The following is a 21,216-nucleotide window of genomic DNA, read 5'->3' as shown; positions in this document are numbered from 1 at the left end:
AAGTGAAACAATGTTTTGAGTCTATGATCTCATGAGAATGAATGATGAAACTTTATTGATGTAAAACTTAACTGAATTTTTTCTCTGCATATAGACTATTTGACCTGCGGAATATTTACTGCATTTTTTTAGTTTTATTCCAAATATCCACTGCATCTGTGCAGTAGTTATCCAAAATCATTGCAAACCAAGTTTGTGTTTTTTACAATATATCAAAAGATTGATGTATCCCTATTTTTTTTTCAGGGTATGTGGAGCCTCAGCAGACGCTAAATGATGTAATTGCACAACTGGATGCTGTGGTCAGCTTTGCACATGTAGCTAATGGAGCACCTGTGCCGTATGTGCGGCCTGTGATCCTTCCAAAGGGTCAAGGGCGGATTATCCTAAAGGCTTCCAGGCATCCGTGCATTGAGGTCCAGGACGATGTGGCCTTTATACCCAATGATGTTACATTTGAGAAAGATAAACAGATGTTTCATATAATAACAGGTAATTGATGATTTTATTAGATAAAATACTTGAGTGAAATAACATATTTATTAGTAATTGTTCTTTCTTATCAGTCTATGTGCTCTCGATCCCACTCTTGCATTACTATGGTCACCGTATCAAATGATTTTTACATGCTTACTAACTTATGGACAAAATCAACTTGCGGCCACCCATATAAACAGAACACATTCATTACACAGACGCTGCCCGTGATGTTTTAATCTTGTTCTGATCTTTATTGAGGAGTGATGGTTTATAAACTAGGTTTATTGTATCTGAAGAATTTGCTGACCTAAATTACTATGTAAGGAAACAATCAATACAGTGTTGTATACACAGAGGTGATCCCTTGCTTTAAGTGGAATATTTAACTCCTTGCAGATTTCTTGTAGCAGGAAATAAAATGCTGCAGATACTGGAAACTGAAATAGAAACTAGAACAACTGAAAATGCTAGAAACACTGACAGGTCAGATAGCATCTGTGATGAGAGGTGGTGGTGGTGGTATCGGTCGGTCTTGAGAGACCATGGATCTGCGCCTGGAGTTTCCAGGGCACAGGCCTGGGCAGGGTTGTATGGGAGACCGGCAGTTGCCCAAGCTGCAGGCCTTCCCCTCTCTACGCCACCGATGTTGTCCAAGGGAAGGGCACTGGGACCCATGCAGCTTGGCACCGGTGACGTCGCAGAGCAATGTGTTGTTAAGTGCCTTGCTCAAGGACACAAACACGCTGCCTCAGTTGAGGCTCGAACCGGTGACCTTCAGGTTACTAGTCTGTTGCCTTGCCCACTAGGCCACGATGAGAGGAACAGCCAATGTTAAAGGCTAATGACATTTCATCAAAAGTAGTTTTGATGCTGTTAAATGTTTCCAGCAATTTCTATTGGCTATGTTTTGCTCTTGCAGCTGATGTGTCCGTTGATCATATGATCTTCCTCTTCGTTTCATTTTTCTTCCCTCTTATTATACATTCGTACAGAATGTAATTTCACTATAGGACAGCAGCTGACTGCAAATGTGGGTGATTCAGCTTGTTATCTTTCATCTGTACATATGAGTTAAAGCATCGTTACTGTCAGGGCACTGATAGCAGTAGAGATCCAGAACTTTGCCATTCAGTTAAAAGTGACAAAGTACAATGAGGGTTTTTCAACACACACTGTGGATATCCTAAAACCTGTATTAACTGATAGATTATAAATATGTTCTGGGATCTCGAATTTGTAAACTATATTTTTTGTTGATTTGCTTCTGTTTATACCTTTAGGTCCGAATATGGGCGGTAAGTCAACATATATCCGGCAAACTGGTGTAGTAGTTCTGATGGCCCAGATTGGTTGTTTTGTACCCTGTGATTCTGCAGAGATAAGTATCGTTGACTGCATCCTTGCTCGGGTTGGTGCTGGTGACAGTCAACTCAAAGGTGTTTCAACATTCATGGCAGAAATGTTGGAAACTGCAGCCATCCTGAGGTAAGAACGCACCTCCCATAACTATCTTAGTGCTCTACTTAAAAGTGAATCACTGTTTTTAAGAAAAAGGTTTAAATCTGTCAGCAATTATTCAATCTGTTTTAGCCTTTTAAGTTATGAGTTCTGAAGATCTTTTCTATGGAAGAGCCAAAACAGAATTAAATGGAATTAATTAATTGGTGCAACTGAGAGTCCCCTGTGCTGACAGGTAATCTAGATGATGCTATACTTATGGCTTTTCATTGATCTTTAGCTCACTGTTAATAAATTCCCAGCATGTCTAGTTAAGACCTATGTATTTTGTATCATGGTTATAAAGCAATTGCTGATGGCTTAATTTATGCCAATCAGACTGGTGGGCCTAGAAATTTGATTGACAGGTTCTGAAAAAATAAGAGCAGGTAAAATTATACAGCTCTTTTAATCTGCTTAACTGGTCAATAAAGTTTAACATGTTTAACAGAGCACCATTTACCTGCCTTAGAATCACAGAACAGTACCTGTCAGTACATGCCTTTCAGTCAATAATATTATGCCATCATTTTAACCTATTCTAAGATCAATTTAACCTGTTCCTCCCACATATCTCTCCATTTTTCTTTCATCATGTGCTTGTTTAAGAAGCTCCTCAATGTCCCTAATGTATCTGCTCTACCACCACCTCTGGCAGTGTGTTCCACGCACCTACCATACTCTGTATAAAAACAACTTGCCACTGACATTTCTCCCTCGCTTTCCTCCCATCACTTCAAAATTATGCCTTGTATTAGCTATTTCTGCCCTAGCAATAGCCTAAAAGACTCTGCTGTCCACTCAGTCTATGCCTCTTTTCATCTTGTACACCTCTATCAATTTACTTCACATCTTCCTTCACACCAAAGAGGAAAGCTGTAGCTCACCCGTCCTCATAAGATATGCTCTCCACTCCAGTTATATCTCCTCTTCAAAGCTTCTCTAAAGTTTCCACAACCTTACTATAATAAAATGACCAGAATTGAACACGTGTGGTTTTACCAGAGCTTTATGGGGTTGCAACATTACCTCAGGGCTCTTGAATGATAAAAGATCCAGATGGCAGCGCACCCAGTTGCAGTGACCATTCTGATCTCCAGCTAATGATGTAATTATTCGTCCTTCACGTCTTATGATTGTAAGACTCTGCTGGATATTAAGAAAGTCAAGTACTAACACAAAAAAGTCTGCTGATGCTGGAAATCCAAAGCAACACACACTGGAGGAACTAAGCAGGTCAGGCATCATCTATCGAAAAGAGTAAATGGTCGACATTTTGGTCAAGACCTTTCTTCAGGACTGAGGAAGAAGGGGGAAGATGTCAGAATAAAAAGGTGGGGATAGGGGAAAGAGGCTAGCTGGAAGGTGATGGGTGAAGCCAGGTCAAGGGCAGGAGGAGAAAGAATCTGATAGAAGGAGAGATTGGAATATAGGAGAAAAGGAAAGAGGAGGTGATCCGGGGGAAGTAATAGGCAGGTGAGAAGAAGTGAAAGGTCAGAGTGGGGAATAGAGGGGGTGGGGGCAATTTGTTCACCGGAAGGAGAAAATGATATTTAGGTTGGAGGCGACCCAGATGGAATATAAGGTGCCGCTACTCCTACCCCCTGAGAGTAGCCTCATCTTGGTACAAGGCCATGGATCAACACATCCGAATAGGAATGGGATTCAGAATTAAAATGTTTGGCCTCCAGGAAATCCTGCTTGTGGTGGATGGTGCAGAGGTGCTCGATGAAGTGGTTCCCCCAATTTACGATGGGTCTCTCCAATGTAGAGGAGGCCACATCCGGAGCACCGTACTCAATAGACAACACCAGCAGAGTTGCAGGTGAAATGTTGCCTCACCTGGAAGGTCCATTTGGGTCCCTGAATGGAGGTGAGGTGCTTTCCACAGGGATCGCTCCCCCCCCCAGTGATTCCCTTTTATTGTCGTCATTGCCAATAATCTCCCTCCAGGCACATCCCTACAACCGGCCTAAGTGTTACACCTGTCCATACTGCAGAAAGTTACCTTTTTCTTAATTTAATTGAATGGCACTATACAGTACAGTGCAAAAGTTGTAGTTATATATTCAAAGTTGGCCTAAGTAAATTGGAAGGAGCTGCTGGCAGGGATGTCAGCAGAGCAGCAGTGGTGTGTGTTTCTGGGAAAAATGAGGAAGGTGCAGGACATGTATATTCCAAAAATGGAAAAAAATACTCAGATGGTAAAATAGTACAACTGTGGCTGACAAGGGAAGTCAAAGCTATTGTAAAAGCAAACGAAAGGGCAAACAAAACAAAGCAAAAATTATTGGGAAGATACAGGATTGGGAAGTTTTTAAAAACCTACAGAGAGCAACTAAAAAAATCAGAAGGGAAAATATGAAATATGAAAGCAGGCTAGCAAATAATATCAAAGTGGATAGTAAAAGTTTTTTCAAGTATGTTAAAAATAAAAGAAAAATGAGAGTGGATATAGGACCGCTAGAAAGTGAGGCAGGAGAAATAATAACAGGGAAAAGGAGATGGCTGATGAACTAAATGAGTATTTTGTGTCAGTCTTCACTGTGGAAGACACTAGCATTATGCCTGATGTTGTAGTGTGTGAAGGAAGAAAAGTGGGTGCAGTTACTGTTTCCAGAGAGAAAGTGCTCAAAAAGCTGAAAGACCTAAAGGTACATAAGTCACCTGGACCAGATGAACTGCACCCTAGAATTCTAAAAGAGGTAGTGTTAGAGATTATGGTGGCATTAGAAATGTTCTTTCAAAAATCCTTGGACTCTGGCATGGTGGTAGAGGACTGGAAAATTGCAAATGTCACTGCACTCCTTAAGAAAGGAGGAAAGGAGCAGAAAGGAAATTATAGACCAGTTAGCCTGACCTCAGTGGTTTGGAAGATGTTGGAGTCAGTTGTTATGGAGTACTTGGTGACACAGGACAAGGTAGTACAAAGTCAGCATGGTTTCCTTCAGGGAAAATCCTGCCTGATGAACCTGTTGGAATTCTTTGAGGAAATTACAAGTAGAATAGATAAAGGGGATGTAGTGGATGTTATATATATCTGAACTTTCAGAAGGCCTTTGACAAGGTGTCATGCATGAGGCTGCTTACCAAGTTAAGAGCCCATGGTATTACAGGAAAGTTACTAACATGGGTAGAGCATTGGTTGATTGGTAGGAGGCAGCAAGTGGGAATAAAAAGATCCGCTTCTGGTTGGCTGCCAGTGACTAGTGGTGTTCTGCGGGGGTCAGTGTTGGGACCACTTCTTTTTATGCTGTATATAAATGATTTAGCTAATGGAATGGATGACTTTGTTGCCAGGTTTGCAGATAATATGAAGATTGATGGAGGGGCAGGTAGTGTTGAGGAAACAGGTAGGATGCAGAAGGACTTACACAGATTAGGAGAATGGGCAAGAAAGTGGCAAAAGAAATATAATGTTGGAAAATGCATTGTCATGCACTTTGGTAGTAGAAGTAAATGTGTGGACTATTTTCTAAATGGGGAGAAAATCCGGGAATCAGAGATGCAGGGGGACTTGGGAGTCCTTGCGCAGAATACCCTGAAGGTTAACTTGCAGGTTGAGTCGATGGTGAGGAAGGCAAATGCCACGTTACCATTCATTTAAAGAAGTCCAGAATACAAGAGCAAGAATGTATTGCTGAGGCTTTAAAAGGCACTGGTGAGACCTCACCTTGAGTACTGTGAACAGTTTAGGGCCCCTCATCATAGAAAAGATGTGCTGGCATTGGAGAGGGTCCAGAGGAGGTTCACAAGGATGATTCCAGGAATGAAAGGATTAGCGTATGAGGAACATTTGCTGGTTCTGGGTCTGTACTTGCTAGAATTCAGAAGGATGGGGGTGCGGGGGAGAATCTCATTGAAACCTTTCTAATGTTGAAAGGGCTAGACTGAGTAGATCTGGAAATGATGTTTCCTGCCCTCCTAAATTCCAGACTTGCTAAACGATCCTCATATGTTAGCCCCTTCATTCCAGAAATCATCCTCTGGACTCTCCAATGACAATACATCCTTTCTGAGATGAGGGGCTCAAAACTGTTGACAATGCTCCAAGTGCAGCCTGACTAGTGTTGAATAAAGTCTCATCATTATCTCCTTGTTTTTATATTCTATGCCCCTTGAAATAAATGCCAACATTGCACTTGTCTTCTTTACCACAGACTCAACCTGTGAATTAACCGTTTGGGAGTCTTGCACAGGGACTTCTCCAAGTTTCTTTGCATTTCTGATGTTTGAATTTTCTCCCCATTTAGGTAATAGTCTGCTGTATTGTCCCTTTTACCAAAATGCATTATCATACATTTCCCAACACTATATTCCATCTGCCACTTTTTTCCATTCTTCCAATTTGTCATAAGTCCTGCTGCAATCATATTGCTTCCTCAGCACTACCTACCTCCCCCCCCCCCCCCCCCACCTACCTTTGTATCATTTGCAAACTTTGCCACAAAGCCATCAATTCCGTTATTTAAGTCACTGACAATGTGAAAAGTAGCGGTCCTGATACTGACCCCTGAGGAACATCACTAATCACTGGCAACCAACCAGAAAAGGCCCCCTTTATTTCCACTCGCTGCCTCCTGCCTGTCAGCTATTCTTCTATCCATACCAATATATTTCCTACAACACCACATTTTTTCTTGTTAAGCAGACTCATGTGAGGCACCTTATCAAATGCCATATGACATCTACTGCCTCTCCTTTGTCCACCCTGCTTGTTACTTCCTTGAAGAATTCTAACAGATTTGTTAGGCAAGATTTCCCTTTATCGAAACCATGCTGATTTTGACTTATCATCTCTAAGTACTCTGAAACCTCACCCTTGATAATGGACCCAACACTTTCCTAACCACTGAGGTTAGGCTAACTGGCCTACGATTTCATCTCTTTTGCCTTCCTGAATTCTTAAAGAGTGGAGTGACATTTACAATCTTCCAGTCCTCCAGGACATGCCAGAATCAAATGATTCTTGAAAGATCATGACCAATATATCAGTTATCTCTTGAGCAACCTCTCTCAGGACTCTGGGATGTAGTTCATCTGGTCCAGGTGTCTTATCCACCTTAGGACCTTTCAGTTTGCCTAGCGCTTCTTCCCTTGTAATAGCAATGACACTCACAAACCTCTGGCACACTCACTACTAGTGTCTCCCACAATGAAAACTGATGCAAACTACCCATTAAGTTCTTCTGCCATTTCTTTGTCCCCCATTACTACCTCACCAGCATCATTTTCCAACAGTCTAATAAGAGCTCTCAGTTTCCTCTACCGTTATATAACTGATAACACTTTAATATCCTGCGAACATTTGAAATTGAAGGTTTCATGTTAGTGATCCCTGTCTTTTGAAAAAGACGATCTTCTGAATGTTAAAAACAATAAATCCCACTTTTTTGTTTTCTTATATGAAATGCAGCTCTGTAATTTAAAACAAAACATGGGTAAAAAGCAGCATGTTAGTGTGTTGAAATGGTAAAGAAAAAGGGAATATTTGTCATTTACTCTAATTCTCCAAATTAAAGGGCTTTAACTCTTCCATCCCCATACAGGGGCAATTTTGGCTGATAACCTACCAAGCTATATAAATACTATTGATAACCCATGGGTGAAATGGACTCTTAAAATGTGGAAAACTATTATAAAAGAATATAACCTAGAAGGAGATATTGTAATTCTTAAATGGTGTGCATATGACTCGGATTTTATGCCGAATAAACCGGATGTTAGATTTAAGGATTGGACAGCTCAAGGAATAACAGTACTATGCAATATAATGAAAGAAGGAACACTGTTCAGTTTTGAAATGCTTAAAGAGAAACACTTATTAGAAAAAACAAGACTATCAGTATTTGCAGATGCGACATTATGTTAATAGGGTGAAAAATGTAACCGAGGCAAGGACAAGTTTGATAGAACTGTTTAGAAAAGCGTATAATTCAGATAATGGTAGCAGAATCATTTCAAGTGTGTATAAAGTTCTGTCAAATCTTAAAACACACTCGACTTCATATATTAAAACAATTCATATATTAATTAATATATTAAACAATTCATATATTAAAACCATATATTAAAACAAAATGGGAGAAGGAAGGAGGGATAACTATATCTGAGGAAGAATGGACAATAATATGGAGGTATCAATGGAAGTGTACCAGAAATGGAGGGAGTTTGGGTGGAAAAACCTGATAAGGTATTTTATTACACCCTCTCAGAAATCCCATTATGATAGTAACCTCCCTGTTTGCTGGAGAAATTGTGGAAATCAAAATGCAAACCATTACCATATTTTCTGGGATTGCCCCATTATCAAAGACTATTGGAGTGGGATACACAATGCCCTACAAAACATTTTTAAATGTGAAGTACCCTTAGAAAGTAAGATCATATATTTTGGGTATATACCTCAAGAATGGTTGAAAAGAGATAAATGTTTAATGAATATACTGCTGGTGGCTAGTGAAAAGACTCTTACCAGGAAATGGTTATCACAGGAAAGCCCAATTTTAAATGCATGGATGGAAATTACAATGGACATTTACAAAATGGAAAAGATAGCATCTGTCAATCATATTTGATTCATACTGGAGAAAAATGGTTACCCCACAGGCCTGATTTTATTCTCACAAATCAATGATTATATTGTAAAAAAAAATCACTCCCTACATGTACATAGTGTTTCTTTTGTTCTTTTTTTCCCTTTCTTTTCTATAAGTGTATACCTCAGATAAATACTATGTGGAGATTTGTGGCAAACATGAATATATGATATGTACATACAGTATCTGAAATATATCTTTTGGTAATGTTTGTATGATGCTGAATTTCAATAAAAAATTTCAATAAAATTAAAGGGCTTTAGTGGTGAAACAGGTGGTGGAGCTATGGTTCTGATCTTGAATACAAATAAATTAAAATTGGATCATGTAATCATATTTTGAATATATTGTAGTGTGTTACAGAGATTGCAGTGTGAATTATGGACCATGTAGGGAGATAAATTCAGCCTGGTGTAAGAGTGAGCTAGGAGGCCAACTATTAGAAAAGGCAAGGACAAACTTGTATAGTCAAGTAGAATGCAGCTGTTTAATGTTGGAGGAAAATTACTAACTGCAAATAGATTTCTGCTAACCCCTGTGATCATAGTTTTGACATACTCTTTCTTTCCCAGATCAGCAACAGAACACTCTCTGATCATTATTGATGAATTGGGAAGAGGAACCTCTACTTATGATGGCTTTGGCTTGGCCTGGGCCATATCAGAATATATCTCCACCAAGATATGTGCATTTTGTATGTTTGCCACTCATTTTCATGAGTTGACTGCCTTGGCTGATCAAGTACCAACAGTGAACAATTTGCATGTGACTGCCCTCACCACTGATGAAACACTAACCATGTTGTACCGTGTCAAGAAAGGTAACAATAGACATGAGTAGCAACAGTTTAATTTGATATGTTATGTGCATAAAAAGAATTAATAATACAAGATGAATACCCCTTATCTAAATTCCAAAATCTGAAAACCTCCAAAATGCAAAATATTTTTGTTTACTGGCATAATGTCACAAATGGAAAATTCCACAAGGTACTGCCAAGGTTCCCAGATAATGCACAAGCTTTGGATACACTACATACAGTTCTGAGAAGTGACCTCAAATATGTCATGAACAGAAGTTAATGAAAATTAGATAAACACTGCATAAAGCAAAAACTTACGATCTTGATCGTGTATTGAATGAGTGGATTTGTCAATGTCAGAGTGAACATATGCATCGTAATGGTATGTTGATCATGAAACAAGCAAAGATCCATCATGACGAACTTAAAATTGAAGGAAATTGTCAATATTCAGCAGGCGGGTTGGAGGAATTTAAGAAATGGCATGGCATTAAATTTTTAAAGGCTTCAACAAATTTTAAAGATAAAACGTCTGCTGATCACGAAACTGCAGAGAAATTCATTGAGTTTGTGAGGATTGGTGTTGATAAAAATCTTAACACCAGAACATCTGCAATGCTGATTGTTTTGATACCTTACATGAATCCTTAAAGAAAAGTAAAATACAAATACAGTGTACTGTAATCCTTTGATCAAAACGCAGCATTGTAGGTGGAGACTGAAAGCTTGCTGCTGCTTGTTGCTGTTCAAGATAAAGACTGCTTACTGGTAGCATGTAAATTCAGAGTTGGAAATGATGGCAATCCTAAGCTATCTCAATATAGTCTGTATTCAAAAATGTGAAAGAATTCCTGCCCCAAGCATTTCGGATGAGGAGTACTCAACCTATAATGGTACACATTCTGCAGTTTACTTGTTGACTGTATGCAAGTAGAGCAGATGTTTTGTTTTTCATATATTTTTCAGGATGTGGTGTCTCTGGCAAGGCCAGCGGTTTTTTTTAATCCCCTTATCCCCTCGGTAATGACGGGTTGGCTCTTTGAAATGCTTTCACCTTTTTGTTGCTTTTGGGGAGGAAGTGCCAGGATTTTCACAATGAAAGAATAATTTGAATTGGTCGATCTCTGTAGTTGAGAATGTACCCCTAATCCCTGCTGTCCTCTTTGTTGGAGGCAATTGATCTGGGAGGTGCTTTCAGCATAGCAACACAATGCTTTAGCTGATATGAATAGTCAAGTGTTAGAATATAATAAAGCAGAGGAAGAAATAGGAGTTTTAAAGTGATCCTGATAGCAAAGCAGCTCCAGTTTTATAAATAAATTGAAATTGGCATTGACCAGTATAAGTTGCTGTGAATTCAAAGGCAACACGAGTGAAATCTGCAGATGCTGGAAATAAATAAAAACACAAAATGCTGGCGGAACTCAGCAGGCCAGACTGCATCTATGGGGGGAGGTAGTGACGACGTTTCGGGCCGAAACCCTTCATCAGGAGTGAAGTAACATGGGATGGTTGAGGCGGGGTAAGAAGTGGGGGGAGGGGGGATGAAGTAGAGAGCTGGGAAGTGATAGGCTGAGCTCTCTACTTCATCCCCCCTCCCCCCACTTCTTACCCCCCCCCTCGACCATCCCATGTTACTTCACTCCTGATGAAGGGTTTCGGCCCGAAACGTCGTCACTACCTCCCCCCATAGATGCAGTCTGGCCTGCTGAGTTCTGCCAGCATTTTGTGTTTCTATAAGTTGCTGTGACTACACTTTTGCTGTGCTGGAGAACAAGGGTTCAGCTCACATTGACTATCTGTGAAAAATGTCACCATTTTCAGGAAAGCAGTAAGTGCCGGTGGATTTGAAGTCTTGCAAATTAGTGTGGGCACTTCATTTCAAGTTTATAATTAACGTGGGAAGGTAGCATTTGTAACTGGAAATAAAATATTGAGTTCACAATGTCTTTAAAGCTATATTGCTTTAGAGTCAGAATCGGGTTTAATATCACTGACATATGGCTGTATACACATATCATTACACATAAAATATGTACTGCAAAATATACCGAGGTAATGTACATGGATTCTTTGTCCATTCAGAAATCAGATGGCGGTGGGAGGAAGCTGTTCCTAAAACACTGAGTGTGTATCTTCAGGCCCCTGTACCACCACCTTGATGGCAGCAATGAGAAGAGGGCACGTTCTGAGTGATGGGGATCCTTAATGACAAGTGCCTTCTTTTTGAGGCATTGCTTTTTGAAATTGTCCTTGATGTTGGAAGGGCTATTGCCCATGATGAAGCTTGCTGAGTATGCCTTTTCTAATCCTGTGCAGTGGACACTCCATACCAGATGGTGATGCAGCCAGTCAGAATGCTCTCCATGGTACATTTTTAGAAATTTGTGAGGGTCTCGGTGACCTGCCAAACCTCCTCAAACTCCCAATGAAATATAGCCGCTGTCATGCCTACTTTGGAATTGCATCAATATATTAGGCCCAGGATAGATCTTCAGAGATGTTGACACCCAGGATGCTTGTTAATACAATTTGTACCATAAGATTTTGCTTCTACCTTCTTCCTACTCCTTTTCAAAGTTGTTTGAGCTTCAGCTTGCTTAGTTTTGCTTCTTTCTTCCACGTTTTCAATAGTTTGCTATCCTCTTGCTCATGTATTCAAAGGCCTACATTGGTGCTAGAAAGTTTGTGAACCCTGTAGATTTTCTCTACTTCTGCATAAATATGACTTGAAATGTGATCAGATCTTTATGTAAGTTCTAAAACTAGATAAAGAGAACCCAATTAAATAAGTAACACAATACAATTATACTTGTTTATTTGTTTATTGAGAAAATCTGATCTTATGTGAAGATTTGATCACATTTTGGGTTTTATTTATGCTGAAGTAGAGTAAATTCTATAGGGTTCACAAACTTTCTAGCACCACTGTAGGTGTCCTGTAGTTTCTTTTTGTGACCATTTATCTTGTGCATCAACCATGGATGAATTTGGCTAATGTAGCTGATTTTTCTTTTTCTGTAGCAATCTACCATATATTCCCAGGTTATAGCAGAAGAACTTCTAATTGTCATTTTAATGTCTTAACTTTTGTTGATACTACCTGAATGTGTAATCTAGTTAATGATACTGTGGCGACCCACTTCCCAGCGCACTCGAACCGGCTCACAAAGCGGCGTGCAGGTCCCAAAGAGAGCACCAAGCCTACTTCACCAGCAAGGGGGAAAGCCCGCGCGCAGGACGGGACTGTGAATACAGCATTCCTGCCCAGGGAGGGCGGGATCAGGAAGGCTTTAAAGCGAGGCCGCGAAGTTTGAATAAACCTCTTTTGTAACTGCAGCTCACCGACTCCATGTCATTATTGCAGCACTGCGTGTAGCACACCGCTACAATACAGCATATTATGTAGTTGATGCACTTGCACCTGACCTTGCTACAACCTGCTTTTATGTTTTCTTGCTTTATTTTAACTTGAAATTGTGCTCACTGTTAACCTTTTCCCACCACTTCTGTGAACCTATGTAGAATACAAATGTAGAGAAGAGTAATCTACAGCACATTACAGACCCTTCGGCCCACAATGTTGTGCGAACCATGTAACCTACACTAGACACTAGAATATTATTAAGTATTCTCTCATTTGCTTTCTTAAAAGTTCAGGGACCTTTTCCAATGACTACTTACTGCCTGTTACACCGCTGGTATTTAGGGCAGCAGTGAAGGTCCTCCATCTCTGTCTGTCCTTGGTCATCCTGGTGTAGGAGAGTTCTTCATTGCTTTTTCCATGACAGTTTTGTTTGACCAGTAAGTGTTTTTAGCTCAGAGCTGACCTCTGAACATGGAGTAGTGGTGGACCACTCTTAGTCTGGCCTTTACCCTTTGGCCTTTCTGGCATGGGCGACCTGACGAACAGCCAAAGCGTAAAGCCCTGGCTCCGGCCAACATGGCTCTCTAGGTCATTGAGGCATGCAAGCCTCCAAACTACAGAAAAGTTGAGGTCCTCTAGGAGATTTTCCAATTGACTCCTTTCCTTTTCATGTTGCCGTTGTCAATAATATTTTGGACTTTGGACTGAATTTTTTGCTGCCATGGAGAGTACTGATTACAATATGTGGTATAGCTCAATGAGCATCATATGATTTAAGATCTGGGCTCCTATTATTTGTAGTTAACTTGTAATATCAATCAGCATTCCTTTTGCTCTGCAATGATTGAACCTGCATTTTAATCTTATTTATCTTGTATTTTTATCAGCAAAGACACATGAATTGTGACAGGCAGACATGTAGATAGTGAATTGTAATAGGTATTTATAAAATACACAACTGCTTTCTAGAATTTCTTTTATGGCCTACCTGGAATTCAAAGCAACATGCAGAGTAGTTCACATACAATTGTGTTCTTAAGAGCTTTACTTTGGCCAAAGTATAAAGAAGCTTTATTACTAGATGTCACTATTCAGAAGTGACACAGTAAAAATGAAAAAGTGGGCCCTGTACCATCTTAATGGGTCTTTGTTTCCCAGTTTTAGCTCCAGTTGCCTGTACCATTAGTGAACAAGAAAGAACCAATGCCCCCTCTTATTGCAGTTATGTATCACTGAGAAGCCAGAAGGAAACTTGTATATTTGCATTGCATAAAAACGTCATTTCAGATGTGGCTAACCATAAACCTTTTGTGGTGTACAGCAAAGACAAAAGCTTACAACTTGACTTAACCCTTGCCCTTAAAAGAGTTAACAACTAAGAGCAAGCAACTTGCATGGTGTACCACTTTCAACAGAGGGCTTTATTACTTATTAGTTGGCTTTACATCTTGGCAGGATTTGGGAAACTCCACATCTCAATAGTCTCCCTTGGAACTGAGGCAGCAAGATTTACTCTACAGATTACTGTTTTAAAACATTTGATCCAAGTTTTGTCATTTTATTTAAATATTAATTATACCAGTAAAATATGTATTATGAGGGTGCTAGGTTTGAACGATTTACAAGTGCCAAGTGATTTCCCGTTGAGCAAAAAAACCGAGATGAAGCATTTGTTTATCTGAGAATCGTTTGCCTCATGGATAGAAAATTACGGTACCCAGATTTCTGTTTGCTGCCTCAGTAGCTAGCATCCCAATAATGCATTATGTTTGCAATCTTATTTCAGCCTGTATCTCCATTTCTTTTGGTCTCAATTAAGCATCAACAGGATTTATACCATTCTGTATTAAATTGATTTTAAATATATATATAATTGAGCCTTTGCAGTCCTGCAAGAAAATGTTTATGAGAAAGAATTATGCTGCTTATGTACATCAAAGTGTACTGTTGCTAGGTCTCTGCAAATATCGTGTTCCCAATCTGGGGTCCATGGCATAAAAAAAGTTTGTGAATTCTTGCTTAGAATGGTGTACCAAAGAATCATTATCCGTCTAATTTTAGGTGTGTTTTCAGTGGTGGATTGCCTTAATGAAAAGATCTCTATCTGTATAGCATTTTCTTACAACTTTCACCCAGATTAAACTCAATAATAACACCAATGAATGTGATACCTCTTGCTACAATTGAGTGTTTTTCAAATAAAAGCAATTCAGTAATCACATGTAATTAATACTGCTTCACATGGAAAATACAGTTCAGAAGTACTCTTTGCTTGCGGGGGTGGCTGGGTTAAACAGTCAAAATGTAATCGGCAACTGGTTGTATTGAATGTAATTTGTTGGTGTTGCAATAAAAATTAGTGATAAAAAAATAATTTTGTTTGCTCTTAGGGGTTTGCGATCAGAGTTTTGGGATTCATGTGGCTGAGCTTGCTCAGTTTCCCAGACATGTTATTCAAAATGCCAAGGACAAAGCCCTGGAGCTTGAGGAGTTCCAGAATACAGGGAAAACTGAAGATTCTGAGGAAGGACCGTTGGCCAAGAAATCTCGTCAGGAAAAACAGGTTTGTGATTGTGTCCAACTAGTTTTGATTTAGCAGAACAGGCTGTCTCAGAAATTTGCATTAAACCTGACCTCTGTTGTAGTTAGTACTGTATTGTAATTTCATTCAGTGTGCTAATTAGCCTGGATTCTTTTCTTTTCATAGTTCTCTAGAGTACTAATTTAACTGAGCTTCAGAGTTAGTAGAAAGAGATTTATATTATTTGTTTCATTCACAGTAAATATTTCCTCTTGATCGTAAATTATTTTGAATATGGTATGCTCATCTTGCATCACCGGACCAGAAGTGAATAATTTTTGTTTATGGACTTATCCTTCTTTTGCCTCTAGGATTTTAAAATGGACAACCATTTCACACTGTAGGGCATCGGAATATTTTTGATGTTATTTAATAGGATTATTAGAGTGGGGGATGTCCATAGGCAGAGAGCAAAAACTGTCCAACTCATAATCAAACTGACAACAAATAAAATACTTTCAATTAGAAATGGAAAAGTAGGAGAAATGTTTTGTATACAAGTTTGTAACAACTTTATCTTCAAATGTGAAAGTCAACACAAGATGTTTTAAACCATGAGACCATAAGATAGGGAAGCAGAAGTAGGCCATTCAGCCCATTGAATCTGCTCCGCTGTTCAATCTTGGGTTGATCCAATTCTTCCAGTCATCCCTACTCTCCTGCCTTTACCCCATACCCTTTGATGCCCTGGCTAATCAAGAACCTATCTATCTCTGCCTTAAATACACCCAATGATTTGGCCTCCATAGCCGCTTGTGCCAACAAATTCCACAGATTTGCCACCCTCTGGCTAAAGTAATTTCTCTGCATCTCAGTTCTAAATGGACGTCCTTCCGTCCCGAATTCAGCCCTCTTGTTCTAGATTCCCCTACCATGGGAAATAACTTTGCCATATCTAATCTGTTCAGGCCTTTTAACATTCGGGATGTTTCTATGAGATCCTCTCCCCCCCACCCCCAATCTCCTGAACTCTAGGAAATGCAGCCCAAGAGCTGCCAGACATTCCTCATATGGTAACCCTTTCATTCCTGGAATCACTCTTGTGAATCTTCTCTGAACCCTCCCCAATGTCAGTATATCCCTTCTAAAATAAGGAGCCCAAAACTGCACACAGTTCTCCAAGTGTGGTCTCAAGAGTGCCTTATAGAGCCTTCACATCACATCCTGGCTCTTATATTCTATACCTCTAGAAATGAATGCCAACATTGCATTCGTCGTCTTCACAACTGACTCAACCTGCAGGTTAACCTTTAGGGTATCCTGTACAAGGACTCCCAAGTCCCTTTGCGTCTCTGCATTTTGAATTCTCTCCCACCTAAATAATAGTCTGCATGTTTATTTCTTCCAAGTGCATGACCATACACTTTCCAGCATTGTATTTCATTTGCCCCTTCCCCTAAACTATCTAAGTCTCTCTGCAGGCTCTCCGTTTCCTCAACACTACCCACTCCTTCATCTATCTTTGTATCATCAGCAAATTTAGCCACAAATCCATTAATCCCATAGTCCAAATCATTAACATGCATCGTAAAAAGCAGCGGTCCCACCACTGACCCCTGTGGAACTCCACTGGTAATCGGCAGCCAGCCAGAATAGGATTCCTTTATTCCCACTCTCTGTTTTCTGCTGACCAGCCAATGTTCCACCCATGCTAGTAACTCCCCTGTAATTCCATGGGCTCTTATCTTGCTAAGCAGCCTCGTGCAGCACCTTATCAAAGGCCTTCTGAAAATCCAAGTACATTATGTCTACTGCATCTCTTTTGTCTATCCTGCTTGTAATTTCCTCAAAGAATTGCAGTAGGTTTGTCAGGCAGGATTTTCCTTTCAGGAAACCATGCTGGCTTTGGCCCATCTTGTCATGTGTCTCCAGGTACTCCGTAATCTCATCCCTAACAGTAGATTCCAACAACTTCCCAACCACTGATGTCAGGCTAACAGGTCTATAGTTTCCTTTCTGCTGCCTCCCACCCTTCTTAAATAGCAGAGTAACATTTGCAATTTTCCAGTCATTCGATACAATGCCAGAATCTATCGATTCTTGAAAGATCACCATTAATATTTCCGCAATCTGTCCAGCTATTTCCCTGAGAATCCGAGGGTGCATTCCATCAGGTCCAGGAGATTTATCCACCCTTAGACCATTAAGCTTCCTGAGCACTTTCTCAGTCATAATTTTCACTGCACAAACTTCACTTTCCTGACACTGTTGAATGTCCGGTATACTGCAGATGTCTTCCACTGTGAAGACTGATGCAAAATACACATTCAGTTCCTCTACCACCATTACAATATGTCCAGCATCATTTTGTATTGGTCCTATAGCTACCCTCAACTCTCTTTTACCCTTTATACATAGTTTTTAAAAAAAAGCTTTTAGTATCTTCTTTGATATTAGTCGCCAGCTTCTTTTCATAATTCACCTTTTCCTTCCTAATGACCTTAGTTTCCTTCTGCAAGTTTTTAAAAGTTTCCCAATCCTCTATCTTCCCACTAGCTCTGGCTTCCTTGTGTGCCCTCTCTTTTGCTTTTACTTTGGCTCTGTCTTGTCAGCCATGCTAGTGTCCTTCTTCCCTTTGAAAATTTCTTCTTATTTGGAACATATGTCTTCCCTCATTTTTCGCAAAAACTCCAGCCATTGCTGCTCTGCTGTCCTTCCTGCTAGTGTCCCTTTCCAGTCAACTTCGGCCAGTTCCGCTCTCATGCCATTGTAATTTCCTTTATTCCACTAAAATACCGACACATTTGATTTTATTTTTTCCCTCTCAAATTTCAATGTGAACTCGATCATATTGTGATCACTGTTCCGTAAGGGTTCCCCAACCCTAAGCTCTCTTTCACCTCTGGATCATTGCACAACCCCCAATCCAGCACATCCGATCCCCTAGTGTGCTCAACATCAAGCTGTTCTAAAAAGCCATCCCTTTTCTACAAATTCTCTCTCTTGAGGTCCAGTACTGGCCTGGTTTTCCCAATCCACTTTCATGTTAAAATCCCCAACGATTATTATGACATTGTCCTTCTGACATGCCCTTTCTATCTCCTGCTGTAACTTGTAATCCACATCCCGGCTGCTATTTGGAGGGCTGTATACGACTGCCATTAGGGTCCTTTTACCCTTGCTATTTCATAACTCAACTCATAGAGACTCTACACCTTCCAATCCAATGTCATCTCTTTCCAACGATTTAATATTATTTCTTATACACAGAGCCACGCCACCCCCTCCGTCTACTAACTTTCAGATACACCATATATTCTTGGACTTCCAGCTCCCAATGGCAGCCATACTTTAGCCAAGTTTCAGAGATGGCCACAACGTCATATTTGCCAATCTGTAGCTGAATTTCAAGATCGTCCATTTTATTCCTTATGCTGCGTGCATTCAAATATAGCACTTTCAGTCCAGTATTTGTTGCTTTCCGTTTTAACTACACCACATCTCTATTGCCCTGCAACTGATGCCACTGGCTGTGATTAAGCCTCATCTCCCATATATAATCCTTTTATAATCTCTGTTGCATACTATCTTTGATTTATTTCTGTTTTCCCCTTCCTCAACCCTATCACTCCAGTTCCCATCCCCCTATCAAATAAGTTTAAACCCTCCCTAACCGCTCTATTAAATGTGCTCACTAGGATATTGGACTCCTTTAGGTTCAGGTGTAACCCGTCCTTTTTGTACAGGTCATATCTCCCCCAGATTGGCCCCAATGATTCAGGAATCTGAAGCCCTGCCCCCTACACCACTTTCAGCCACACATTAATATGTTTGATCATGCTATTCTTGCCCTCGCTAGTACATGGCACAGGCAGCAATCCTGAGATTACTACCCTAGAGGTCCTGCTTTTCAGCTTCCTACCCAGCTCCCTGAATTCTCTCTTCAGGACCTCCTCTTTCTGACTATGTCATTGGTACCAACGTGTACCAAGACTTCTGGCTGTTCACCCTGTCCCTTCAGAATACTAGGCATGTACCCTGGCACCTGGAAGACATCATACCATGCAAGTATCTCTATCAGGCTGACAGAACCTCCTGTCTATTCCCCTCACTATGGAATCCCCTATGACTACCGCATTCCTCATCTTCCGCTTTCCCTTCTGCACCACGGAACCAGGCTCAGTGCCAGAGACCCAATCGTCGTGGTCGTCCTGTGTCAGGTCACCCCCCCCCCCCCCCCAACCACATCCAAAACAAGATGACGATTACTGAGGGAGATGGCCACAGGGGTGCTTTCTACTATCTAAGCTCTTCCCTTCGCTTCCCTGACAGTCATCCACTTATCTAACTCCTGCAGCCTTGGAGTGACTAACTCCTTGTATCTCCTCTCTGTCTCCCTAATAAGCTGTAGACCATCAAACCGCAGCTCCAGATCCCTAATACAGTCTCTCAGGAGCTGCATTTCGGTGTACCTGGCGCAGATGTGGCCATCTGGGAGACCAGAAGATTCCCAAGTTTCCACATCTAACACCCAGAGCAAAATAATAACCCTACTGATATACTCTCTATTCCTCAAAAGAATGCAAAGAAAACCGAAAATGAAGTCCACCTTCCCACTTAGCTTGCTGAAGCCTGAATGAGCCAAAGCCTGTCACTTCTACTCTCACCACTGGCCTACTCCTGACAATGGCTGCTCTGCTTATCCCTTCTGTACTTTTATTTAATTCACCGACCTCAGTTGCCGCTGCTGATAGGCCCCACACAATGGACTCAGCATTCATGTATTAAGGGAAAACCGTTCTAACGTTTCGCCCGAGATCATACAACAGTTCGGATAGAGGGCTTTGAACTCAAAATGTTCATTATCTCTTCGTACATGCTGCCTGACTTTCTGAATATCATAAAATTTTGTTTTATCTTGGAAAATCATGCTAATGTGGAATTCGGGCTCCATCCTTTCTCCCTTCTTAAAATCTGAAGATTCCTCTATGATAATAGGTATAATATTAAGGTGTGCCCATGTCTACAGTTTAAGAACCTCAACTGGCATTTCTGATGGGTATCAGAACATTTTCCATGTAAAATAATTTTACTTGAAGCACTCTGTGGTCATTACTGAATCTCTGAAATAGCATGAAAATGGTGCGGTGTTTACTGCAGCCATGGAGTAATATTTCCCCTTCCATTTCTGTAGGATGGTGAAAGAATCATTGCTGATTTTCTATCAAGCATCAAAGCATTGCCCATTTGTGACCTGTCTGAAAAACAGGTAAAGCAAAAGCTGATGATGCTGAAGTCTGAGGTGCTGGCACAGAATAACAGTTTCATCAATGAAATAGTTGCAAGATCTAAGGTGACAGCTTTAAAGTAAACTTCAGAGTGAATGAATTTACAGATGGAATCCCTGGCAACTAATATGGACAGTCAAGGAAACTAAGCAGAAGTATTCCTTCACACTGAGCACAAGCTGCTGTACAAAATTGTACCTGAAGACAAAAGAATTGTTCTTGTCAATGGCTGCATTAATCATTTTAACAGAGTTTGAGAGGTGCACCATCTACACAGAAGACACAAGTCTGCTTGGAGGGCTTTTCATGCTTTTTCTATTTCATTTATTCTGTATATTGCAATGTGAGTCACATTGCAGTTAATTTTGTTGTGATTTTCTTTCAAAAAGATGACATTTACAATAAAATTATTAAAATCCATTGCTGCATATTTTTTATGGTTTTTGTAACAACAAATTACACTTGGCAGTGGGGAAAATGTCGTGCACATTAAGTACTTTTTAAAAAATCCTTAATTTTGGAATTCTGAAAGAAAAAAACAATTTGTATTTATATATTGCCTCTAATGTGGATCTGTGCCCCAGATTATTTCCAGGAATATAATCCAAATGAAACTAAGTCAATTGAATAATTGTAGGAGAGATCATTGAGCCCTTGTTCAG

General features: G+C 40.2%; 1 protein-coding gene across 1 annotated transcript in view; it reads left to right on the top strand.

The window, feature by feature from the left end:
- Positions 1-20,974, top strand: part of msh2 (mutS homolog 2 (E. coli)) — a 71,727-nt gene extending 50,753 nt beyond the window's left edge. The window contains exons 12-16 of the mRNA XM_073050635.1: positions 247-492; positions 1,761-1,965; positions 9,149-9,396; positions 15,136-15,308; positions 20,461-20,974. Of these exons, the coding sequence (XP_072906736.1) occupies positions 247-492; positions 1,761-1,965; positions 9,149-9,396; positions 15,136-15,308; positions 20,461-20,637 (1,049 nt within the window). The 3' untranslated portion in view covers positions 20,638-20,974. The remainder of the gene's footprint in view (positions 1-246; positions 493-1,760; positions 1,966-9,148; positions 9,397-15,135; positions 15,309-20,460) is intronic.
- Positions 20,975-21,216: the final 242 nt, after the last annotated feature.

Source organism: Hemitrygon akajei, chromosome 7 (assembly GCF_048418815.1).
Source record: "Hemitrygon akajei chromosome 7, sHemAka1.3, whole genome shotgun sequence".
Classification (NCBI taxonomy): Eukaryota; Metazoa; Chordata; class Chondrichthyes; order Myliobatiformes; family Dasyatidae; genus Hemitrygon; species Hemitrygon akajei.
The sequence above is the reverse complement of the archived record's forward strand: the minus strand, read 5'-3'. Positions and strand labels throughout refer to the sequence as shown.